The sequence below is a fragment of the Crotalus tigris genome, unplaced genomic scaffold (assembly GCF_016545835.1).
Source record: "Crotalus tigris isolate CLP2741 ecotype Arizona unplaced genomic scaffold, ASM1654583v1 scf7180000024338.4412243, whole genome shotgun sequence".
Classification (NCBI taxonomy): domain Eukaryota; kingdom Metazoa; phylum Chordata; class Lepidosauria; order Squamata; family Viperidae; genus Crotalus; species Crotalus tigris.
Window position 1 is genome coordinate 1,232,500 of NW_024100508.1, and position 27,168 is coordinate 1,259,667.

General features: G+C 40.6%; 1 protein-coding gene across 2 annotated transcripts; it reads right to left on the bottom strand.

Annotated features, from left to right (window-relative positions):
• Positions 1-5,280: 5,280 nt before the first annotated feature.
• RLF (RLF zinc finger) lies at positions 5,281-25,646 on the bottom strand. Of its 2 annotated transcripts, none has more exons than XM_039325571.1 (8): positions 25,419-25,646; positions 17,391-17,545; positions 16,539-16,620; positions 14,511-14,643; positions 12,993-13,195; positions 12,381-12,517; positions 11,519-11,660; positions 5,281-10,424 (listed from the first exon to the last, which is right to left on the bottom strand). In XM_039325571.1, exons 1-8 carry the CDS (start codon positions 25,572-25,574, stop codon positions 5,772-5,774), a joined length of 5,661 nt encoding a protein of 1,886 aa, XP_039181505.1. In that variant the 5' UTR covers positions 25,575-25,646; the 3' UTR covers positions 5,281-5,771. The 2 variants fall into 2 exon arrangements, with proteins under 2 accessions (XP_039181505.1, XP_039181506.1); XM_039325572.1 differs by having other exon boundaries at positions 17,411-17,545; positions 25,419-25,435.
• Between the last annotated feature and the right edge of the window lie 1,522 nt (positions 25,647-27,168).

Here is a 27,168-nt window from a genome sequence, read left to right on the forward strand (position 1 = left end):
GGAAGAGAAAGATGTATTTTTTTCGTGGCATTTTGGATGTTTGTAGTCTGCCGTTTATAAAACATTTTTTTAAAAATATCTTCAAGTCAGTGTTTTGTTCTGGCGGCTGCCTGGACTAGTCCCTCCACTTTTCTTGGCAAGGTTTTGGACATCGTTTGCCTTCCTAGGGCTGAGAGTCTGTGGCTGGCCCAAGGTCACCCGGTTGGCCTCATGCCTAAGGCAGATCTAGAATTCACAGTCTCCTGGTTTTTAGCCTGGCTCTTTACCAAACCCTTCTCAATCCTAACAACTGTAAGATGTGCAGATTTCCACTCCCAGAATTCCCCAACAGCAATAGACAGTTTGAAGTTATGATGGCGCTGAATAAGAGGAACTTGCAACAGGTTCTTGTAGTTGTGGCGGTCACAGCATTCTCGGTCACGTGACCGCGATTGGCATCTAGGTGATAATTATGACATTTCAGCATTACATAGTCACAGTCATCATTTGCAACTTTACTGCTGGCTTCCAACGAAGTCAACGGGGAAGTCAGCAGGTGGTTGCAAATAGTGATGGATCATTTAACTACTGGTCACTCATTGCATGGGATTAAATTAACAATAGCAACTAGAAACTCCCAATTGCTGTCATCAGTGCAAGGGTGTGACATCACACATTACTTAGTTACTTAGTAATACTTGCCAGTTCCAATTACCCTTATTAAGTGAGGACTACCTATATTAAGTTCATGACAGTCTTGAAACCTAACGGTTTCAACCTACCAAGATTCTGGGATTTTGAGAGGGTGGATGTATCTGGATGGATGAATTTAAAAAAAAAAAAAAAGACTTGGAAGACTGCTACCTCCTAAGAACTGAGTAGCTTTCATAATTATAAAGGGAAATAGAGTTTTTAAAAAAGCCTCCATAGTTTACAAGCTACCAAGAGTTATTTTTGGTGTGGTACAAGTATAATAAATAATTTCCAGGCCAGAAAATCTAGCTGCTGTTGTTATTTTGAGCCACATCTTCTCCCCTAGAGTTTACAGCAAAAGAGTTTGTTATTTTTATAACATGCCTTCTACCCCAATCTCACTTCCTCTAGGGGAAAGCCTTGGCTTTAACTGCAGAAAGATAGAGCAGAGTCCCTGTCCATTACTTGATTCTTTTTTCCACCTGACATTTTCAGTCCACATGTGAAGTGGGGAACGACTGGCATTGGGATTTTAATATTTTAAGGTAAAAGTGGTCAGCCCACTGTCCCATCAGCTCTATAGAATCAAAACACGCCAAAATGACATTCCCAGTGGCAATTCTGGGCAGTAGTTTTTCATAAAGGGTGGGGGCAAAATGATCAAAAGATCTTCCTATCAATGACATATTAAATACAATGGTAAAATATAGTTAAGTGATAAAACTTTTAGTTGCATGCATAACTGCCTAAATGATCACCTTCAAAGATTATTCATAAATGATTCCCCTTCCTGGATTCAGGGCTGTTCAACATTTTAATTAATGACCTGAATGAAAGAACTGAGCAAATATCAGTGCAAAACTAGGAATAGCTGACCCTTTAGAAGAGGAAGAGATTGCAAACGGTCTAGATAAGCTTAGACCAGTGGTTCTCAACCTTTTTAATGCCGCGACCCCAACCGGTCGTAAGTCGAGGACTACCCATCTGGCCATAAGTCAAGGACTACCCAATTGGTCGTAAGTCGAGGACTTTCCCTGCCCGGGAGCGCTGCGCATGCATGGTGCCGCCCCCTGCGCCAGCCGAGGCGTAGCTGGCAAGCGGCAGAGACGGCGCAGGCCGACCACCGGCTGGGCCACCAGCTGGCCCAGCCCAAGGGAGGTAAGGCACCCGCCGGGCCCCACGCGCGCCAGCAATCCTCCCTGCACCCGCCGGCCTCCCACCTCCCACCCCTGGCCCTCTTACATTTTACTTACTTACATTTTTAGTAGTTGCTCAGCAGGGAGGGGTGGAAACTTCCAGACAGCTCGCCTTCGCTGCAGACAACTTGCAGCACCGTTTGCAGAATGGGACTTTTGGTGGGCTCAGCAGGGCAGAGACAGCCTGGACAATTCCTATTGGCTTTTGAAAGCCAATAGACTTAAACTCTATTCAAGAGAGTCTATTCTATTGGCTTTCAAAAGCCAATAGAATAAAAGGGAGTAGCACAGCTAATGAAAAGGGAAAAAAAATGGCGGACTGCATTGTTTGGCGACCCCTGTGAAATGGTCGTTCAACCCCAAATGGGGTCCCGACCCACAGGTTGAGAACCGCTGGCTTAGACAGAGGACCCAAACAAATGGGATGAATTTTAAGAATGTGAACTGCCATATCCTGCATCTGAGAATGAAGGGAATCGAAGGAGAGATCTGGGTGAGTTGCGCATAAGGCATCACTGTGTTGCAGCTGCTAAAAAGACAAATGTGTCTCTTAATATATTTGAGGTTGTATTAACAGTCACAAAGCCTGGAACATTACAAGTTAATTGTCTCATCCTATTCTTCCTGTTCAGCCCACTTGGAATACGACCTCTAAACTGAAATGGGGTTAAAGGAACTGCCATATTTTGCTAGAAGACAAGATCCAAGGAGTTGTCCCATAAAGAAAGTAGTCTTGTTTTTTTTGCTGCTATACAAAGTGGGAACAATACTAATGAATTGAAGCTACAGTGAAATAGATTCAGGTTAGATATTAGGAATAATTTACTGAAAGTTGAGTTGCCAACCAGCAGAAAGGGTTGCAAGGAATGATGTGTTCTCTTTCATGGGTGGTCTTCAAACAAATATCCAAAATGCTTCAGTAATCCCCCCACTGACGAGAGGGTTACCCCTAGGATGTGTGAGGACTCTGCCGACCTCTTCAAGACCTGTTACAGAGAAACTCTATCATGGATTAAGAAAATGACTTTGAATATAGAATGGGATTTTCTAACAGATTTGAGGCCCAGAATATGCCCCCTTTTCTTTCAGCACAGATAAAAACAAACCTTCACAAAACCATAAAGTTACAAATATTCAAATCCAAACTGCATAGCAGTTAATTCTGCAATACAAAAAACGTATTCTAGATGAATCACTACAGCAATAAATTAATCTTCCCATTCCAAGCACATTTTTACAGGCTTGATACTTCATTTGCTTAACCCCATTTTCTTTTTTTTAAAAAAATCTGAGTTGCCCTGTGCTTCAACTAAATATTATTTAGTTGCTTCAGAATGTCACGTGGTATAGTAACATGGCTAAGTTGCTGCCACTTTCTAAATGCAGTACTTCCAAAATAGGTGCAAAATATAAAGAGAACCAAAAAGCATACCAACAGGCCTGAACATCAGTACAAAAATTTATTACAATTTAATGGATATCATTTTATGTAGTGGAAATTTATCCTAAGCAATTAACTGGAGATAGTAGCACTGATGATGTTGCCTAGTTTGTAATGCAACATCTGGAAGAAAGTCACCAAGCTCAGAGAGCAGCAATAGTGCATTGATTTTGACCAGTTACTACAGACAGGAATATAAGACAAGGCAAGAAGGATGTTTTTAAAGGCAGCTATAAACAATAATTAAAAATTGCCTAAAGTTGTGTTAGAACTTAGCCTCTTGTCCAAAGGCCTATTGGAGAACAGATCTTGAAAACCCATATTTAGTGGGATATTTGCTATCCACACATTTCAAGTAGATACCTACTTATGTATTTAGAAATTTTAAAAAGATTCTGTGCCATATTAAAAAAGAAAAAACTAATATTTATATATTAGTTTTAAAGGAATATAAAGTGTAGCTGTTGATGTTTCAGTTACTCAGCATTTGTACCTTTGAGACTACAACTGGGGATACCCTTGTCAAATTCCCTAGATATTAGGTCCATTATTCTGTTTTATAATTCCCAATGTGCAGTCTTGCCTATTCAACATTATTCTTAAACACCAGAAATTCTCAGTGGAATAGTAGTAGACAAGAAAAGAAACTTTCTCTAAGAAAAACTTTTTTTACTGAAAGCTTTCTTGCATTCAGATTAAGATAAGTCTAATAAATTGATGCATGCATTGTGTAATAATGTATTAAAAAGATAGTTTGATAACTTTGGAAACCATACTACAGCAACTATTTTTCAATCTTATGACCTATAATTTGATAGAAAGGAGTATTTTGTAAAAGAAAAGTATTAAGTAGAAACATTAAGTAAAATATCATATTTAAAGCAGAATGTTGCCTAAATATTGAGTAATTAATGGTGACCCAATGCTAAAGCTAGTAAATCCTGATGAATGGATTGGACCTGGAAACTCCACGTAATTTGAGAAATATATTGAACAGATTTTGGATTAAGAAAGCAATTTAGTCATTAGAATTCCCTGAAGAAGAGTCAATATTTGTCTTCAAAAGTTGCTACAGCCAGCTAGGGCAAATATACACTGGCATCTTTTCTTTTTAAGTTCCTTCTTCAGAGTTAGGTAACTGTGGATATCTGCTTGCAGCTATTCACAAAGGATGTGAAAGCTGTTTGGTCTGATTCTAGAAAGCAATTCTTGTCACTTATTTTACACGTACTGCATTTAGTGATTAAAAACAAAAATAAAACTAGAAAGGGGACAGGAGGGATCGTTTGCAAAAAACTGAAATTTTACAATACAGAACCTCTGAACAGTCACTTAAGTTAGAAAACATAAGTTATAAAAATTAGTTTACTTATCAGAGTAGGTTTAGGGTTTACAAATGAAATGTATCCCCTTTATGCTGCTGTACTCATATAGTACTAGTAATTTATTGACTGAATTTACTTGATAGTTTCAGTAAAGAAAACTACATATTCTGGATTTTGAATCTCTTAAAGGATTGGAAAAAAATTCCTTAATGTTTTAAAAAGTGAAAGGGGGAGAACAAATGCTCAGAATACATTCTGCCAATTAAACTTCTTAAATCAGTTTCATTTTTCCACCTGAAATGCAATTTTACTTCCAGGAACAATCTTTATTGATTTTTATTTATATTTGGGTTTTCTTATGGACGAGGCTCCCTATAATGGAGTTGGCTTTCACTTTTGTCATGGTAATGTCCTTTTCTTTAGTGAGCTGCTCAGTTCCTTCTTGACATACCTTATAAAAACTTCCTTACATTTAAATTCACCAGAGTTCCCCAGCATGTTTTTTTTCTGCAATAGTTTATCCCACCTTGATTTGAGTTTCCTCCAATCACTTTTAAGACATAAAACACATTGTCCAGAATTGCTGCACGCTACACTCAATTCAAAGGTTCTTATGCTGCCAACAGGTGGTTGTAGTCAACCAAAGTGGGTGAAAAAATTCCTTTTATTGAAACTCATAACTCAAAAAATATAAGATGCTGTAGTGTACAATATGTTACACAAAGCACCCTGAGGTGCACATTCAAGTCAAGTAAGATCACCATCTCCCCACCCTCTCCCACCCCACCTTGGTACCCCCAAGTACTTGTTCCATATACAATCATGCACATTTAATTTGCAAGAGGAAGCCCCCCCCATTTGATATTCTGTTAATTAGCACCAAAATATCAGTTATCTCTCTCTCTCTTAATTTAGTTGGGGAGCTATATTAGCCAATACTGTAGACAGATGTCATACATTCATGGAACTGAACAGTCTAATCTAACCTCAACAACATGTGCACGGAATCAATTTTAGCATTTCCCCAGTCTCTTCTTTCATCTTCCTTCCTTCCTTCCTTCCTTCCTTCCTTCCTTCCTTCCTTCCTTCCTTCCTTCCTTCCTTCCTTCCTTTTTCTTTTTAAATAAACACAACTATTTATGAACTTCCCACACAAAGGTGATCTGTTTTTTTTGTGGGGAAAAAGTCTATGAGGGAGGGGGAAAATTTAGATCTTTCGAGAACCACCACCGGCCGCAAGTAATGAAGTTGTTTTAAGGCGTGGTCCCCACAGTCTGTTAATGCCTTGCCCAAAATGGCCCTCAGGTTCTCCAGAGAAGGGAGGGAAGAAGGGTCCGTGGATAAGAGGGGCTGCATTCCTCTCAGCTGCCCATGAGCTTTGGCGCCACTGTTCTTCTTGGGCATGGCTGCAGGGGGGGCATTCACATACAAGCCCCTGCCCTGCGACACGTCCCGTTTGGAGTCTTTAGCCTTCTCTAGCCCACCACCCATTCCATAGGATCCAGCTGGCTGCCACTCATTCTCAAGGAGGTCATCATCATCATCATCATCATCGTCTTCTCGCTCCCGGCTTTCCTGAATGAACTTCAGAAATGAAGATTCAAAGCCCATGGGCTTGAAAGACTTTAGATCAAAGGGCTTCTGAATTTTTTCTTTTGGAGCAGGAAATGGAAGCTTCCTCGTCTCCTGTGAGGAGGACTGCCAGTCACTAGCATCTTTTTCTCTAGATAATGGCGGGTTTGATTTCGCACAGTAAGAGGCATTCCCTTGTCCATGATTTCTCAGGATATTCCCTGCCTCAGACTGTTCAGGAGACCCTACTAGATTACAATCTTCTGAACATCTGGTTTTGGGATGATGAATATGTTTTAAAGTGCCTGAATACACAAGGACGTCAGCCTCTCGGGATTCCTCCTCTTCAGAATACAGATCCTGTTTGCTGCCTCTCTCACTGCAATTGGAGTTCGGAAGAGGCCTCTCCCTTTTGTGCTCGCTTGCAGGGTGCCCTGTAACGTCTTGACTGAAGTCAGAGTTGCCCTCTGGCTCCGAATTTGCTTCCATGCAGAGGTCATTCAGTGCTGTGCCACATTCGACACACAGGACAAGCTCGTCATACTGCTGCTCAATATAAGCACCTGCCATCTGATGGGTGCGCTTATAGTGTCTCACAATGCTGCTTTCCAGTTTGACCACCGAGGGACATCCCTGAACCATACAAGGGTACTGCGTCTGGTTACAATTGTCTCTGCACATCTGTAGGGCTTCCACCTTTGTTCTGAAGGCATATAATTGCTTTCCTTTATTTCGGCTGCTACCCCTTTCAACTTTTTCGCTGTTCTGCCTCTTCTTCTCACTCCCATCTTGCCTGAGACACCGATATTTTAAGCACCTTTGCTCCTCTTCGTCTTTAAGATGGTTCCCCTTGTCTTTGGCTCCTTGCAAGACACCATCGTAATCACTGTGCCGGAAATACACGTGCTGGGAATAGCTGCTGTAAGTTGTGAACACTCTATTACAGCCATTCAGATCACAACGGATCACAATGCCTTTGTTCAGGTCCTCCTCCTTCTCATGCTCTTCCGTCAGGTGGTGATTTAACTTGTGGAAAGAATAAAACGCAGCCGGACAGTGAGGGTGATGACAAGGAAACCTCATGGTTTCAGAAAGCACTTTGGAATCGTCTTCATGATCAAAGGTGTGGGAATCAACGCAATGCTTAGCGAGCGACTTGGAACATAGGAAACGCTTGCTGCAGGCCTTGTGTTTGCAAACAAACAGTTTTTTACATTTGGCAAGTTCCCTCTTGGTTCTTTCTTTGTCTTTTTCAAGGCAGAGCTGCTCTTTGTTATACCGATGCACAGTTCTGTAGTGGCGAATCAACCCTTTCTGATTGGTGAATGCGGAATTGCAGTTCTTGTCGATGCAATGGAACGGTTTGTGGTACTTATGCAAAATGTAGCACAGATTTCCTTTGGCAACGGTTCTTTTACTTCCTCTCCCTTCATTGGCTTCCAATTCTTTTTGATGGCTGTCCAGTGATGATAATTTAGCTTGCTTTCCAGTGATGCAGCTTTCTGCCTCTTCGCTCGATTCCAAATCGGTTTCAGAACTGAAGTCCTCCTTCTTGGAATGACGGTGCTGATCCACAGCCAGCTTCATTTTGCTGTCAAGTTCTCCATCTGTGCTGGCATAGAAAGCAGACATTGAATCTTCTGTGCTGTTCAGCCTATCCTCAGCACATTCATTCATATCCTCAAAGCTTTCATTTGCAAATAGTTTCTGGGCGACTGAAACACTGCCAAGCTTATGCTTGTTCTTGTAATGAACCCTAAGATGTGTTTTTCTTGTAAAGGATCTTTGGCAAATATGACATTTGAAAGGTGAATACCGATGTTGGAACATGTTCAGCTGAAGCACCATCTCTTTTGAATAGTTATGCTTTCTAACATAATGTGTCAGCAATGCTTCTCTGGTCACAAATTCACATGTGCAGCCTTGACGCTCGCAGAAAAATGGCTTGGCAGCCAACTGGGTAAGATATTGGGTTGGAAACTTGCCACTCTGTTCTTCGGGAAAATGGTCAGAGGTAGATTCGTCTTCAGAGTTGGGGCAATTGGAGGAACAGGACTGCAACAACCTGGAAGAAGTACGACCACTAGAATTCTTTAAACTTAAGTGCTTCAAGCCCAGGAGAAGTTCTAGCATGTTGTCTTCAGTATTTGACATTTTTGAATGTACATAGAACGAGCTTTCTGGAGAAGAAGGGTACAATTCTTCCTTAAAATAGTTTTTGCTTTTATAGACATCACTAAAATCCTCAATGTCCTGGGAGTCTGAGCTAATCTCTCCCGCAGTGCCTTCAACTTGACTGATCTCTTTATCTTTCCTTCTTGGTTTGAAATGGTAGGGATGGGCCCTTCGCAGATGTTTCTGCATCCCCTTTGAATTTTTGTATGTTGATCCACAGCCTTCAAAACCACAGGTAAACTTTTTCCCATCAAAATAGACAGCCACATTAGAGTAGCGCTCTTTCAAATTGGAAGGAAGGCAGGCTTTCTCCTGAGGTAGCACAGCCCCTGCAAAGGCCTGGCCCTGATCCACAGTCTCAGTCCCTGAGGTCATCGGATTCTCATTGGCCAGGGATGAAGTATGACTTTCCAAGCTGCCATTGTTTTTGCCACCCTCTTCTCCATCAGAAAGGGGTTCTTGTTTCACGTCCAACGTTTCCTCTCTCTTGATGGATCCAGAAGGCAAACTAAGATTTTCCTGCTGATCAGAAGACGCTTTGCTTTCTAATAACCCTGAATCCGAAAGGCAGGCAAGCCCATCCTGAGAAACGTGACCTTCTTGCTTCACGGGCACCTCCTTTATTTCGCCGTTCGACAGATGCACAGAAAGATGATTTGTTAGCTCGGTTTTGGAATAGTAGAACTTCTTACAACCGTGGAAATTACAGGTATAAGAAGCATCTCGAAAATGCTGAGCTTCGTGGTGGTAGAGCTGCCCCAAGTCGCTGAAAACTATGTTGCAGCCGTTCAGCTCACACTTGTAACGCAGATCGTCATGCTGCTGCTTGTGATGCAGCAGCTCGTTCACCGAGCCAAACCGAGCATAGCAGCCCACAGAGACACACATGTAAGGCTGAGGGCCGCTGTGGACCTGCTCATGCTCCTGCAGGTGGAAGGCAGACATGAAATGCCGCCGGCAGTAGGAGCATTTCTCACGCCGGTTTTTCATGTCCAAGTAATGCATGGCGTTCTCGTCGTTGTTCTGGTGTTCGGCTTTTAGGTGAACGCTTAAGTACTTGAACTGCTTGAATACTCTGGAGCAATCCGTGCCTGGGCAGGGGTAGAGGTCTCTGTCTTGCAGGTGACAGTCTTCTAGCTTGCTAAACGTTACATAGTCCTGTGGGTCACTTTTGGGCTTTTCACAAGCAATGATTTTGAGAGGGTAATTTTCATCAAGAGCCGCAGAAGCAATACCGGAGAGGTTTCTCCGGGCCAGCCTCTGCTTCTTCAGCAGCAACTTCTTCTCTGCCCGGCATTTTCTACTGGGGGGCATTTTCACATGCTCCATCACGTGGGTCACAAAGACGTCCTTCCTTTTAAACTTTTTGGTACATACTGGGCATGTAAAAATGCCATCTTCCATGTGCATCTTAGAATGGTGGAGGATTCGCGCCTCAATACACTCCCGCTTGCAAATGACGCAAAAGAACTTGTACTGAAGCCATCGCTGGTATCTCTCTGAGGAGCCAATCGGCTTTTTGACTCTTACTCTCTCTTTGGGCTGGCTCAGATAATGACTTTCAAAATGATTCTCTTCCCTGCTTTCTTCACAGTCGCTGGGGAGACTATCTAACAGCTCCGTTTCGTTGAGGGACATCTCATTGCAACTCAGATCATCCTCTGACTCGGAAACTTCTTTCCCCAACAATTTGAGACAATGCCGCTTTAAGGTTTTCCAGTCCCAAAATTCTGGATCAAAGGGCCAGTATGCCTTCAAAGCTAACAGAAGCTCACAACGGAGTGAATTTGGAACTGGTGCATTCTCTTCATCAAATTTCTGATCTGGTTGTAGATACAGTTCTTCTAGGAGATTGTATCCCTCTTCACTTGGCTCCAGTAAGTATTCGGTGAGCTGGCAAGCTCTTCTGACCTCAAGGTCTTCTGGCAGTAGGCATGAAATTGTTTTGCAAACAGAGCTTTTCATATCGTCGTTTTCATTGGACCGGAGCTGCAAAGCTCTCACACACAGCAAGATGGATACAGCAAGGCCAGCTTCTTCTGCCTAGTAAAATGAAAAATGGAGACAAATCAATGACGTGTTTTTCTCTGAATTTTCTCTGAAAACCTCTGGAGGGCAACAAGTTGGAGAAAGCTAATCTATATTTTCTTCAAACTGCAACATTCAGTATCCAACAATAAAGCCATTCTTAATGTACCACGTGAAATAAATAAATCTGATCCAGAGTGAGAGGCTGTGGATAAAAAGTAAGTCAAAAGCTAAAGGGAAAAATAATAGGATGTTCTAAATTTATTCTGCTTTTGAAACAAGCAAAAACATTTTCCCAAACTGAAAGGAAGTAGTCTGAAAAGTTGCAGGTCAAAGCATCACTTATTAAGCTAAAGCTAATTTTTTAGGAATTTTACCTTTCTCATGGATTGAGTATACTTAGTAAAGGACGCTTAAATTTGTAGAGGATTCATTTGAAAGTTTGAAAATGGCCAAAGATGTTAGTGGCCGGGCATTTAATTCTAGATTCTCTTCTGATGCAAAACAAGAAGAGTCTCTCAATTTCTCTGCAAATTGCTTATCGCTTCCTGTTTCAGCTCCAGACTTTTATGCTGTTGAATAGTTTCTCTTATCTTTCCAGACAGAGACACTGTGAAAAATCAGCAGAAGAGCAACATAACCAGAGCAGAAGGCTGCAGGAACTGGGCTAAAATTTATTGTGCTCCACTGTCATTTGTAGACTAGGATAAAGAGGCCTTGAAAGATAGGAAATTCCACCCTGCAAGAAATGTCTAAAAGGCAGCCTGAAGCAAAGTCACAGGTTGAACGAGAATAGAAAGGAAAGGTGTGCAAGCTAGAAGGCAGCAAGCTATAATTTGAAGTAGCAAAAATACATGTAAACTTATATGTGTTATATGCTATATATAAATATACAAATTCTCAGTGGAATCTTCAATCTATGGAATCTATCCATACCAAAGTGCAATCAATCAATCACCCTGCTTTCTGAAGCCAAGGCAAGAATGCACTTCCAAATTCCTTACATATATTTTTTAATAATCTCTACATACAGTTTCCATTATGTGATACATTTTCACCCTCCACAAAATCAAACAACAAATGTTAGTAAAACGCAAATGGATACGTACTTCAGCTTGTATGACTCGTATGAGGAAGAACAAGTGTTGCAATGTTCTAGCAATGATGCCAAATTGCCGACATCGCTCCAGAAAAGAATCTAAGGATGGGTCGATTCTTCTTTGTAATTTGCTCCAAAACAGAGTTAGTTCCCTGCATGAGACGTTTGGGAAAAAACAAGACATTAGAGGGAATGTAAGACAATTCACACAACTTCCACAATTGCCAACCAACCCCAGCCAAACTTGATGAGAAAATGTAGCCTAGCACATTTATGTAGTGCCAAACTTGGAAAATAGGATCTAGGGAAATATCTGAGTCAATTTTACCATCTAAGTCAATTTCACTTCCTTTTAATGCGACCACAGATTATTTTAGAATAAATGGAATGTCCAAGGATATAAAGTGCATGTAATGATGTTACTTAAGGACCCCAAAACATGCGGTCTCCTTTGTGTTTAAGTAAAAAACTAGAAATGATATAGCTATCAAGGATTTAACACATTTCATCCACTTTATTTATACTTAAAACCTAGAAAATTGTTCTTGAATTTTAATGATGCAGGTGGAGTAAGGGGGCTCACAAAGTTGCAAGAAAGCGACCTGCACATCTGTTGCATATAGCTAATTTTACCACGTGGAGTAGGACATGGCTTTTGTTATCAATACCCTTTTACTTCTTGAAATATAGCAGCAAATATAGCAGACTTTACATTTTTAAATACTTGATTTCTCTTTTATTTTAATGCTTCTCATCAACAAACCAGAATGTACCATAGTGTATTTCTGTCAGCTGTTGAATTAGAAACTTTTAGAAGCTGTTCTGGTCAAGATGGGAAATTCTAAAAGCCGGTTCTTGGACATGCCACTTACCAGGAGCAGTACACACTTGCTGTTTGAAGCTGCTGAGTGAAATACGTTGTGCAAAGAATAAAAGCAGTGCTGTCCTGGCCTTCAGCTTCCAAATTGCATATCATATCTAGGACCTCTTTGCAGTCCACTTTTGAAATCTTTTTGAAGAAGAGAGAAAAAATACATCATAAGTAGTTTAGACAAAACCTCTTTTCTTGCAAAACAAAATAAGCTACCCCCCAGGAGAACCTCTGCATTTTGTTCGAATACCGAGAGATCATTTAGTAACTTGTTTCAAGTCCATTGGAGATAATCACAATAAGAATAATTTAATGTGGATTCCTACACGCAGTAGCTTAAATAATACTGCAAAAGTTGAGATTTCTGATGCCAAACAAGAAGGTACATTTATTTTTATTTCTGATAAGGACAAAGAGAAATAGCACAAGACTATCTCACACAATGGAATCATCTGTCTCTTCAAACATGCTGAAGAGTAGAAAGAGGGTTTAGCCGCTGCTGAGATGGGAGCCATTTCTCCCATCCCCTCCTAAATTTGATTACATTAATTCAGATACTAAAATTAATATCAGTTGTCTTAACAGTAACAAGCTATAGTGATTGGCCATTCACCTCTTTGATAGATTCTTCATTTGGAGGCATGGAGCACAAGCATGTGATATAGGCCTGAAGAAAAGGGGAGACATCTGGAACTTCTGTAGACTCTTTACACAATTTGGACAAGGAAGCAGCTTGAGGAAGGCGGTTTGTCTTCATCAAATGTTTTATTCTCATTTGCAGAAATGTCAGCCCTTCACGTTTAATCAATTGATTTACTAGAAAAAAGGCAATAAAATGTTATTAAGTACTAGTATTAACTACGAGTTTATTATGAAGTCTTAGAAGATGAAGGGAAAGATCTCAACAGTGGCTGCTTCCAAGAATTCCTGAATGTTACACACACTAGTTTCAGTTTATTATGAAATTTGCTAGAAAAATGGTGCACAGCATGCCCTTCCTTGCTACAACTAGACAAATGCAACTTAAATACTTGTGGCACTGGAGTGAGACTGCATGATCCACCGCATCTCTTCTACAGATTTGCTCATACGTCTTGTGATACGGAAGACTGCTTTCTTTCAACTGAGCTATCTCTGAGCATAGACTATAATGCCATGTGTTTCAAAGCTACATGACCCAAGTCCCATGGCTTTGCAATGACCATATGTATGATTAATGCACAGGGGCCACATTGGTCTCCCCAAGTCTTCTTGGGTGTCTTTCAGATGACTTCCCCATGCCCCAGTTCCCCATTCCTCTGTTTTTTTGAAAAGTCAAAATTCACATATCTAGAGTAGCCCTACATTGGGGCAGAACGGTTGATCATCTTCACAGTGATTTTTCTGGAAAGTTCCAAAACAAACTATCCCATGGCATTTAATCACTCTCTAAGGCAAGGGCTGAGGAGTTCCCTCCATCTCTGCTATCACAAGTCAATGAAATGCAAGACAATATGGATTATCTATTTTCAGTATAACCTTATTTTAACAATAAATTAAAAATAAATAAATAAAGGCAGTGGCTAATTTGCAATAACCATAAACAGAAAAATGATCAGATTATTGTAGTTGTTCAAGGACTAATATTTGACATTTTGCAGACTGTTTAAAAATGCTCTGGAAAGGTGAAAAGATCATCAACAGAACTTTTTTAAAAGGAGGCTTTTTTTACTACAATAGCGGAAGGTGCCAATCTAAATAAAAATGGTGAATATGTGTGAGTTAAAAGACTTAAAATGAGAGCTCGGCTATAAATGCAAGTTTGTTATTATAGTGGATCTCAACTTGTGGTCCGTGAACCCCTGGGAGGCTGCAATGTCAACATAGGGGGGTCCATGAAGGCTTGAAGAAATGGTATAATTTAAATCTTGAGTTAAATCTTCGGGGTCTGTGGCCACAAAAGGGGTCTGTGGTGAAGAAAAGATTGAGAACCACTGTGCTATTACACACAGCAGTTTTTTAACACTTATCTTCTTGCTCGGCTCCTCAGATTCAAAATAAAATAAAATCCAGAGTGAAAAGATAGATTTGGTTTACACTGGGGTGGCAGGAAAGCAATATGAATGCTCAAAAGCGCAGCTTAATAGCTTACTTTCTTCTGCTTCCACTGGCTGCTGTGAAAGGATCTTCAAAAGAACTGGATTCTTCCATACACCTTCTTTTGAGATATCAGCTAGAATTTCAAGGCTATTATCTCCAAACTCAAGTAAAGCATTATGGGAATCCTACAAGGAAAAAAAAGCCTTTTAAATTGTTATGTTTAATTTGGAATCATTGCTGATTGTGGCAACTCAATCTGAATTTTAAAAGGGCAAAATGTATAAACACGTTACATGCATTTTACACTACTGATCTATATGTTTTTCGAGGCTGCACATTGCTATCTTCAAATCTATATCCACTCATCCTCTATTTCTTTTATCAATTGAACCAAAGACAGAGGATACTGCAGGAGCAAATAAATACAGCACAAAAATGCGTCCTTGGATTTCATTTCTGAATAGACACAAAGATTATATATTTAGGCTGGATTTTCTTAACATAATGTGCTCAGCTTGGTTTTGTTGTAACAAGTGATGTTTTCAGTTTACTTTCTAAAGCACAATTCATAGCTTAGGGCAGTGATGGCGAACCTTTTAGAGACCGAGTGCCAAAATAAAACTCAAAACCCACTTATGTGTCGTCGGGTGCCGGGTGGGCATGGCCCATTGGGTGGGCATGGCTGCGGTGGTAACGGCAGACTGGGTGGGACTAAAAAGTTCAATCAATCAAATCCAACTTTGCGAGATCTTTTTTTCCCCGCGAGAAGTTGAAATTGATTGACTGATTGAACCTTTTTTTTTTTTTTGCACACAGAGACGGAGGCCTAAAGCGAAAAGGTTTTATAAAACTCAGCTGAAGACCTAGGACTGGGGTGACGGCGCGCGTGCCCACAGAGAGGGCTCTGCGTGCCACCTGTGGCACGCATACCATAGGTTCGCCGCCACAGGCTTAGGGAATTATACAGACCTTACCTACCCTGGTTCATCTAACTACTGAGGATTAAACATTGTGGTTTCATGCAAATATAATAATAATAATAGTATAGTTAGAAGGGACCTTGGAGGTCATTTAGTCCAACCCCCTGCTCAGGCAGGAAACCCTATACCATTTCGGACAAATGGCTGTCCAATCTCTTCTTTAAAACCTCCAATGTTGGAGCATTCACCGCTTCTGGAGGCAGGTTGTTCCACTGGTTAATTGTTCTAACTGTCAGGAAGTTTCTCCTTAGTTCTAGGTTGCTTCTCTCCTTGATTAGCTTCCACCTGTTGCTTCTTGTCCTGCCTTCAGGCACCTTGGAAAATAGCTTGACACCCTCTTCTCTGTGGCAGCCCCTGAGATATTGGAACACTGCTATCATGTCCCCCCTCGTCTTTCTCTTCATTAAACTAGACATACCCAATTCCAGCAGCCGTTCCTTATATGCTTTAGCCTCCAGTCCCCTAATCATCTTTGTTGCTCTTCTCTGTACTCTTTCTAGAGTCTCAACATCTTTTTTACATCGCGGTGACCAAAACTGGATGCAGTATTCCAAGTGTGGCCTTACTAGGGCATTGTAAAGTGGTATTAACACTTCACGTGATCTTGATTCTATCCCTCTATTAATGCAGTCTAGCATTAATAGAGGGATAGTGTTGGCCTTTTTGGCAGCTGCAGCACACTGCTGGCTCATATTTAGGTGATTGTCCACTAGGACTCCGAGATCCCTCTCACAGTTACTATTATTGAGCAAGGTACCCCCTATAATATATCTGTGCATTTGGTTTTTCTTGCCTAAATGTAGAACCTTGCTTTTTTCACCATTGAATTTCATTTTGTTAGATAGCGCCCAGTGTTCAAGTCTGTCCAGATCCTCCTGTATCCTAAGCCTGTCTTCTGGAGTGTTGGCTATTCCTGCCAGCTTGGTGTCGTCTGCAAATTTGATGAGTTCCCCATCTATCCCCTCGTCCAAATCATTAATAATATGCCAACCAGGCCTTGATATTATTCAAATAATCACACACAGACCTAAGACTCTTTGATTATAAATGATGGAGGTTGAAACAATGTTCTTTGTAGATAAAATAGTCAATAAACTTGCCTGTATGGACTGACACAATCTTAAAAATAGTTCAGACAGCTCTTCACTTTCAGGCACAGACAGCAGTTGTTCAAAACAGCTCCTGAAATAAGCAGGTTGTTAGAAAGGCAGGAAGCAGCGACTGTTGTTGAATCATTTTATACTTTATCTTTTGGTCATTCCAAGCCAAAAGGATATACAAGCAGGCTAAGAATTTGAGGACTTTTTACTTAGTGAAAATATAATCAAACCCACTGAAACTTTGTTTTAATAGACTAATTGTGAAGAGGCATGTTCTTTCTTCACCAATGCCTATTCAATAGTAAAGAATGACACTGCACAATCTACTACATTTGTGAACAATATCATTTGGGCGATGGCATTATTGCAAGATGTAAATCACTGTGGAAATCTGGCCTGTTGCATGAAAAGTCCATGATGCTGAGCTCCATTAAGTTGAGATTTCAGCATAACAATGTAATTATTAATACACAAACATACTCATGAGAAAAAAAATCAACAGATTCTTGGTAACCGTTCTTATATATATTAGCATCAATGTAGGATTCTTTTTTAAATAAACAAACAAACAAACCCTCCTGATTATGACTTTCCACAACTCCTCCTATGGTTTTTAGAATCCCTGTACACGGATACCATGCATAGTTTTTTATTCCACATAGGATATGTATCTTGGTGCCTTTCAGATGTTTTGGACTACAATTCCTACAACAGACACCTAGCTGGGGCCAGAGCAGTTGGAGAGTGCCAGACTGTCTAGAAATAAAATAGACCACAGGTATATATAGAAGAGAAGGATTTTATCAGAGAGCAAAAATTCAACTAAAACAGAATGCCTGAAACCAAACGTACAATACTAGCCTGCCAAGTACCAGAAGAACATCTTCACATTCTGTAGTCAAGTAAGGTCGGGCACTGGCAAAACTCTGAATGGCAACTCGATAAACTTCCAAAAAAGGTAAAACTTGCTCCGATGTACCCTGATTGCCAGCATATTGTAGCAGGGTCTAAAAACAAAAACAGATCAGAAAAATTTTTTGGTTATCAGTTGGAAATTTTAAAACTCTGGCTGCCAAGCAATACTGGATTCTACAGTAACACACTGAGGGAATTAAACATTTTAAGTTGTTTTAAAAGGAAAAAAAAGGAGATGGCATTTCTTTTTGCTGCACTCCTAAAACTTGTAGTTGTTGTTGTTTATCTTTTGAAAATGTAACTCTTGAAAGAGTGAAAGCAGAAGAAACTTACGAACTAGAAAATCTTTGTAGCCTACTGGATCCATGATGATGTGAAATAATCTGACTATAACATTACAACTATATTTTCAGAAATGGTTTTAGCTTGCTTAAAATATGTATTTCACATGTATAGTCACATCTGCTGACACAAAATAAACAATGTTTCTTCCTAACATACTAGTCCATATCACAAGCCATGCAAAAACAATGGTTCCTCTTATCTACAGTTTACAGAATAAGCTGTGGTGGCTAGATTTCACAAATCACAATAAGCCAAAAACAAACAAACCACAGTACACATCAATGAGATGCGTGAACTCGAATCTGTAATCTAAATGTTTAATCTAAATATGAGAAATCCGAGATTAAATTTCCTGAAGGTTTTTTCCTTGTTTAAAAATAATCCATATCTCACTCTAACAGAATCACTAGGCTGGAACGATAGTGAAAGAAATACAGAATATATAGAGAAACCTTAGTCCAAATCCTTCTCAGTAACATGGTTGCTTTTTACCTACATACTGGTATATCACATCAAGAAACTGTTTTAAATCATCTCATCTAGGGCTTGTTTTCATATCATGCTAAACAGCTTGGTTTTGGCTTTGTACAATGTGTGAATTCATTAATCATGGTTTAGTATTTTGTGCCAAGCAGGCCTCTACAGCTTGCTCAAAACCCAACTTTAGTCCTTCTACTAAAACTTTAATCAAAGTCATGATTATGTTGGAAACTGCCACAACCAAACAATGTTTAAGGACCTTGCCTTGATCTATTCATGGGAGCTATTTTCCCAATAACATATCTGGGTAGGAAGGGGAAAAATATCAATTGGTTGGGTTTCCATTTCCATTTCAGATTGTATCACCTAAGAAGATCATGTTTTGAAATACCTTCCAAACAAGAATACAAGTTCTGCTACCTCTCATGATATATATCATTGCCTCAGTCTGCCTACGAGGAGGAATAAGACTATGAATTCAATGCAAAGATAGCTGGTGGAATTGCACACCAAATTACAGCTGCCCTATGAATGGAAAACATTAATGAGCCTTTCTACATTGCTTTGAGTGCTCAATGTGTCCTACTTATGTTCTCCTGCTAATTCTTACATTACTCTGCAAGATACATCGGTATATTTGACAAACACTACATGAATCCATTGAACCTTGGAAAGCAATACTACTCAGTTGTTGTTCGTAAGCATGTTCTGTAAACAGAATTTAAATGGCACGCTTTATATGTTGTACCCTGCACTGGGAATATATGTATTTTTTAAAATACCAGTTTGCCATAGCTAAAGGGATCTGGGACTTCTTTTTCCTCAAGTGACTTGTGCCAAACAGTAAACCAGTCAGAGGTGAAAAACAGTCGCAATGTTATTAAGAATGCATCAGAATCTGTGATCAAAAACCCCAAAGCAGACACCTGAAATTCATTTGAAGTAGTTACTTCAGATCATGGACCCAAAGACTATGATGTACTGAGCTTGGAAAATTCAGGAATTTCCAGGTATGTGCCTTTCACCACAATGAGCATCACAGATTATAGAAGTTACTGCAATTTCTTATGGATACTTAATTTAATAGTTGAATTCTTTGCTTGATTAGCTGGAAGGATAAGTTAAATAAAGCTTAAGTAAAGAGAGGTGCTCATGTTTGCCCTTTTCTTGCCTTTTTAAACCAAAGCACTTTTCCATGAATTCTCAAATGTCAAAGCTTGAATACTAGAAATAGCTGACATGCATAAACACAAGTAATATAATGGTTAAAGAAACTCAATCTCATGGTTTAAATACCAAATTATGTTGAATCCAGAGAAATAGTATGCTCCATAAAAGAAAGCTCTAACTTCACCAAGCCATTTGAGAGTTAATATTAATTAGAAATGGGAACAGAAAATCTGACTATATGAGGCACCTATAATACCTTCATCTATACATCTAATAGCCATTCCACTATTGTGTAAGAGGCAAAAATCTACAATTATGTTTTAAAAGTTGTACAACACTTATCACATAAGGAGAATGTTATATCTAATCTGCATTCCAAAGACATTCAAAATAGTTTGTCTTCAGAATCATGGACACAACACCAACACTTCAGTAAGCCAACTCAATTCAATCACATTCTTTTAAACTAGAAATTTACTTTATTTATTGTAAATATGCTAGGATGCTTTGTAGGTCAATGTCTTCCCCAAATAGGAAGCTAGTGAAAACAGAGGTCCATTTTACAACAATTGTCCAGCAATTACTTACTAAAACCCCTCTGTCAACATACAGAATCAAATATAAACTTGAAGAGTTCTGTTCTAAAGCTCTTCACTCTTGCAGTGTGCACTTTGCTCAGCCTCCCTATAGATTTTGTTGATAATGCCGGAGTCTCACAGGTTTGGTAAAGCAAATTATATCTACTCTCACCACACAATCTGTCTATACACATGTAGAAAGGAATCTTCTAGCTTTCCTTTTCTCTCCTCCTCCTGCAGAACTGGAGAAGGAATAAACCAGAGTCTGAGTTCAATTTAGCAGACTCCTGGCTTGTAGCTTTAAATTACAGCTCTAGTGAACAGCTAACGGTCAACCCCAAATCTAGAAACACCATCAGTTTATTGACTGTGTTCTGGCTTTTCCTCGACACAAAGGAGATTTAGGAAAGAGACTGGGCAGACATAGTGTCCATGTAGGATCCATGCAAATATGAAGCCAGGCTAATCAATTATAACTGAAATGAGTCATATGCCAAGTACTAAAGCCTTTAGAACAGTGGTTCTCAACCTTTCTAATGCTGTGACCCCATAATACAGTTCCCCGTGTTGTGGTGACTCCCAAGTGGGTGTGGCCACCAATAAGAGGGAGTAGGACAGCTAGGGAAAAGGGGAAAAAATGGCGGACAGCATGGTTTGGCGACCCCCATGAAATGGTCGTTTGACCCCAAATGGGGTCCCAACCCACAGGTTGAGAACCACTGCTTTAGAATAACCTCTACAAAAAAGTAAATAGGCATAAGTAAGAAATTTCCTGACAGTGAGAACAATTAATCAGTGGAACAATCTGCCTGCAGCAGTTGTGAATGCTCCAACACTGGAAGTTTTTAAGGAGAGACTGGACAACCATTTGTCTGAAATGTTACAGGGTTTCCTGCCTGAGCAGGGGGTTGGGCTAGCTAGATGACCTCCAAGGTCCCTTCCAATTATTATTATCTTTTATTCATCAGATATGAACCTCAGTCAACTGAACATTCAAATTGCCTGGCGCCGATGGTTGACACGGGTTGCTACCAGCATCCTAGGTGTCAACCAGGTACCTCCTTAAAATGTAAGATGTTCTGAGTAGTGCAGTTTTTTGTAACATTGCTGGAGTTATTGCGGGAAGCTGCAGTTTCTTGATGTATTGTGCAAAGTTTTTGGACATAGTTCTCAGTGCCCCGATGACAATGGGTTTCACTGTTACATGTTTCATCCATAATCACGCAGTTTCGTTGACCAGATCGCGATATTTCATAATTTTTTCCAGTTCCTTTTCTTCGACTCTGGCATCTCCTGGTACAGCCATATCAATCAGCTGTACGCTTCGGTTCTCTACAACTGCGATATGCAGCATATTGTTTTCCAAATGGCGATCTGTCTGTATTTGAAAGTCCCTACAGACAGATAGGTCCCTTCCAATTATATTATTATTATTATTTGGAATAGTTATAAATTCTTCTCTTGGTTATCTTTCACTTCCTTCCTTACATCCATTTTAAGACTAATCTCTTTGGAATAGAGACATATAAATAATAATAAGCAGGTATACAAATAATAAGCAGGTGATCTGTTAATAAAATAAATATTAAAGATATTCAAAGTACTTGTCAGAATTGCAAACATGAAGAATTCCGGTGATAACCACATCAAACACTGTGCTTAACCTAGCTGAGTCAACTACTTGGACAATATTTTGAATCAGAATCTAATGGAAGTGTTTAAGATCATGTTTCACCAATATTAAAATAAATCAGAATACCATTTAAAAGCAATTAGTTTATAATTGATCTGGCTTGGTATATTGTGTCAGCATTACCATTGGGAGCTGTGTTTCACAACTTTAATTTAACCTCTTTTATTACCTATTCTTAAATATTCAGAAGTTTAAGTTTCTCTCCTTTTAGCAGATAATCTTACAAATATAGTAGTTTTAACCATTTAGTCGTGTCTGACTCTTGGTAACTTTATAGGCAAGTGCACTCCATGTTACCCTATCAAACACAGCTTTTTTCAGTTGCTGGATGTTTATCTTTCTATCAGCTGTCATGATATCAAGCCAGTAAGTTCTTTGCTGCCCTTTCTAATCTTGATCCACTAACCATTCTTAGCATCACTGACTTCTCCAATGAATTTGCATGCATGATATGGATTATTTGTCAGTAAACTGTACAAATAAGCAGCCAAATTTTGGGGTTGCACTTGTAGGATCCATTGGAATATTCTAGAGAAACCTTGGTCTTTCTTATAAATAGGTTATTACATTCTAGATCAGTGGTTCTCAACCTTTTTAATGCCGCGACCCCCAACCGGTCGTAAGTCGAGGACTAAACCGGTCGTAAGTCGAGGACTACCCAACCGGTCATAAGTCGAGGACTTTCCCTGCCCGGGAGCACCGCACATGTGTGGTGCCGCCCCCTGCACTGGCCGAGGCGTAGCTGGCAAGCGGCAGAGACGGAGCAGGCCGACCACCGGCTGGGCCACCAGCTGGCCCAGCCCAAGGGAGGTAAGGCACCCACTGGAAAAGGGGAAAAAAATAGCGGACAGCCTTGCTTGGCGACCCCCGTGAAATGGTCGATTGACCCTAAATGGGGTCGCGACCCATAGGTTGAGAACCGCTGTTCTAGATGTTCCCATTGCATTTTAAATATCTACACAAAATAGTTATTCTATTATATGTTGTTCAATAAAAACAGCAGATAGATTTTAAAACACAACTAGAAATCCTTAACAGACTCTTAATTCTACTCAAAGCTAATGGGAGCAAGGGGATTTCTTGACACTACAGAATAATGGATATCATTTGTAAACTTCTCTAAAAGGTCAGTTCTTTTAGTGTCATCACATCTTTATTAGTCTCTAGTCCAGGGGTAGGCAACCTTGGCTATTTTATGACTCGTGGACTTCAACTCACAGAATTCCTAAGCCAGCTTGGCTATCTCAGGAATTCTGGGAGTTGAAGTCCACAAGTCATAAAAGAGCCAAGGTTGCCTAGTCCAATAACGGTTTTCATTGAAAACTCACACATATTAATATAAGAACCTCTTTCCCCCTCCAATCCTTTCTAGGCTCACTCTTCTCTGGTAAATACCATACAGTTAAGATAAATACAGTTATCTGAAAAAATCAGAAGAAGCCAATCAAGTAATCCAAGCTAAGTAGGCATTAACTTTGAAATTATTTGGCAACAAAGAAACATTTGTTTGTATTTTTGCATACATAAACTGTTCACATTTCCTGCATCATACTATTTTTTGTAAGGCATATAGATCATACCTAGACTACTAAAATTAGCATGAAGAGAAAGAATGGCAAACCCATTTTTTCTTATTAAAAAATTATACTCTCCAGAAGAATACCACACAAAGATTAGTTTCCAAATCATCGACAAACATATAATTGAACCCAGATTCCATTATCATTCCACTGACACTAGTCAACAAAGTTTCCAAAACATAAAAACACAACTCAAATCATAAAAAAGCTCTGATTAAAATGCAAAGCATCTACAATAAACATAAATTAAGCCAACTGCTCTCTAATACACCTACAACATTCATTTTAAAAATGCATGGCAGCTATATGAAATTGAAAAGAACGCAAAGTAATTATCCAGCAAAGAAGATATCCCAGTTCAGGAACTACCACAACAAGCATCTATCTAACCCCAAAGGCAAGATTCCAGCATACTTATTCAGTTCTGAAGAGACTTCAGATAGCTCCTAACGCAGTCCAAAATCAATAGATATTTTGCTTCATATGAAATAGGACAAGTACAGAAAGAAAATAAATCACAGCTTTCCTTACATGGAGATTGGATTCAAGCATCCTTCAAGATACATTTTCCCCTTTTACTCAATTAAAGAACTGGAAAAGATCTCTAAGGTGGTGGCCATCAAGGTGAGGACACAGACCTGAAAAGCAAAGCTGAAACACTACCCAAACAGGTAGTGACTTATGACCACAATGGAGCCCAAAATTTCTGTTGTTAAGCAGGACAGTTGTTAAGTAGATTTTGCCCCATTTTACGACTTTTCTTGCCACAGTTAAGTGAATCAATGCAGTTGTTAAATGAATCTGGCTTCCCTACTGACTTTGCTTGTAAGATCACAAAAGGTGATCACATGATCCCAGGACACTGCGACTGTCAAAAATATGAGTCACGACTTACAAGAGTTCATTTAGCGACTCTCTGAAGTTACAACAGCACTGAAAAATGTCACTCATGACCATTTTTCACACTTATTCCCATCGCAGCATCCCCATGATTAAAATTCGCATGCATGGCAACTGACTCATATTTATGACAGTTGCAGTGTCCTGGGGTCATGTGATCACCTTTTGTGACCTTACAAGCAAAGTCAATAGGGAAGCCAGATTCACTTAACAACCTTAACAACTGCATTGATTCCCTTAACAACTGTGGCAAGAATGGTCCTGAGACAAATCACCCAATCTACTCCTTTCATCCTTCCTGAGCAAAAAGCTGCCCAAACTAACTTGGTTGTTTGCTTGCAGATGTTTCATTACCTATTCATGTTGTAAAGTGTTAATTGTCAATGATGCTGTAACTCAGCTGGGTAATGAAACGTCTGTAGGCAAACCGCCAAGGCTTCATCAACACCAAGAACAGTTGAACTGTGAACCGGCTTATATTATCTTCTCTTGAGACCCCCCCTAAATTATTTATCTTCCTGCCTCCAAGAAGTCACCATCAAGCCGTACAAGAGCAGCGACGCTGCACCCGAATCGAGGGCAGGACAGCCCCCCCCGCTCGCTTATCGGGACCTCCCGCTTCTCGGAGGCCAAGCGCGAGATACATGCGGGCAGTTCAAACAGGCGGTTGCGCCAACCTGCACGCGCGGCGCTACAAATCAGTTCCCGCTACGGTCGGCTTTTGGAGACAAGCGGGTGCGGGGGCAGAAATGGGTGCGAGCTGGTGTGGGAGGGAGACCCCCAGGAGTGCGGGAGTTGGATTGGACCCTCCTTCGAAGAAATTAGGACCGCTCCCGCCCCGCGATAAAAGGAGGCGGCGGATCAGGGATGGAGCCCGCCGAAAGCCAGCCCTGGATCCGCGGCTACCTTGGGGAAGCGGGGTGGGGGTGGGACACGAAGGGACCCCCCCAATAGGAGGGGGCAGAGGCGGGGATTCCCAGCCCAGCCTGCGAACGGCAACGGCGAAGGGAAACGTCGGCGGTGATCTCTGCGCGGTATCCCAGCCCCGCCTCCCAGCACCAGGCAACGGCTCGCTGCCACCTTCGCCCTCCGCGCAGCCCCGCCAGACCCTGCCGCCCCCGGGCCGAGGGGCATCCCGGTCCGGTCCGGTCCCCTAGTTCTCGTCCGCCAAAGCCGTTCCACCCCAGGCCCGCCCCGGGACGTCCCCCCCCCCGCTTACCTGACAGAACCCTCGGCAATAGGCGCTGGAAGAGGCCGCCTCCGCCGCCCCCCGCTCACGCAGCTCCGCCTGCATCTGCCACAGCCGGGAGCGGAGGCCAGCGGCCAGCCGCTGCATCTCCGGCGGCAGGGCCGCGTCAGCCTCGGCGTCCGCCATCTGCACCCGGCCCCACTGCGCGTAGGCAACGAATCACGTGACCCCAGCAGTCGCTGACCACATCGGCAGGGACACGTCACGTGACTTTACCGGCCCCGCCCTCATTGGAGCCCCCGCCCACTTTCTCCTGCGCATGCTGCCGCCCATCGGGAACCCGCGAGCGGGTAGGTCCCATTGGCCGCTGCTCTCTCGGAACCGTGACGTAAACACATCGCGCTGGGCGCCCTCGTCCTCGAGCGAGCCAATGGGGCGGAAGGGCGGAGTTCCCGCTTCAGGGCGACGGCTCGGGACGCCTGGGCCATGGTGCTGCAGCGGAAAGCTCTAATGCGATCCACCATTTTATCTTTTTTTTTTTTAAGTGTTTGTGGAAGGTTTCTTTTTTAACCTTTCTGAATAGGTTAGTTAGGTTATGATTTCTGATCTGGATTGATTGGAACTAATTGTATATGTATTTCTTATTGGAGCTATAGGAATATTTTCCTTTTCAATTAAAATATTTTAAATGTTTAAGTAACTACACTACAAGCTTTAACTACCGCCTTAATTTTTCCCTTTTTCTACTAGTTGTTTATTTAAGTTTTTAGGAGAAAAGACTTTTTTTGCTGATTTCTGAAAATCTTTGTTACTCAGTGATTAGAAAAATTTTTTTGCCTTAAAGTTCTTTTAATTGGTTTCATCTATAAAATCTTTTTAAAATGCAAGGCTTAAGGAGAAAATAAAATATCAATTGTATTTAATGTATTTATATGCTGCTTCCATTAAAATGATATGAAACAATATTTAGTAAATTAAATATTCATTAAAACACTGAAGAGGGCAAATGTTCTTAAAATATTCATAACAGGAAGCCTTGAATGAAGAGATGAATTTTTAACAGGTGACTAAAAAATTCTATAGCAAACACCTCTCAAATTTCAGAATGGAGATGATTCCACATTAATAGTGCATAACAAACACTATCAAGAAAATACTAGCAAAACTATTATTAAACCAATATTCAAAAATAAACTATTCCTACATGGTATTCCTGACCAAATTAAGAATATATGTTTATTTTATAGTTCTGGAATTTATTTTTGGCAGCAAGTCTAGAAGCATATGTTAAGCCATGATATTTATTTTATTGCAGAAGGGAGGGAACATAGGATGTTTGTTAACTTGAGTGATAGCTTTAGCTTATTGTATGAATCAACCACTGAATGTTAATCTTGTGGACAGAGGTGACCATAAATTAATTTTTTATTAAATTTATAGGATTTTTTAAAAATAATGCTGATATCTCCATTAAGGCAGAAGAAATCATAATTATCTCAATTAAAGCCAGAATGAAGGGCTAACCTTTCCTGTGTTGAGATCCTGGAGCTGATTCATGCAATGAGAAGATCTCTCTTATCACAATACTTTTCCTAAATGCAGCAGCCTGGAGGGGGAGGCAAAGAGTGAATTGCTCCAGGTACAATTTTGCTGTGACCTTATTTATGCTTATTTCTCCCTTTTTTCCTACTTATGCAGGTTCAATATGGTATGTAAAATGAGAAGACACACTCCAGGCTGATTCCAAGCTACTCTTGAAACAATCTCTTAAGATATGTAT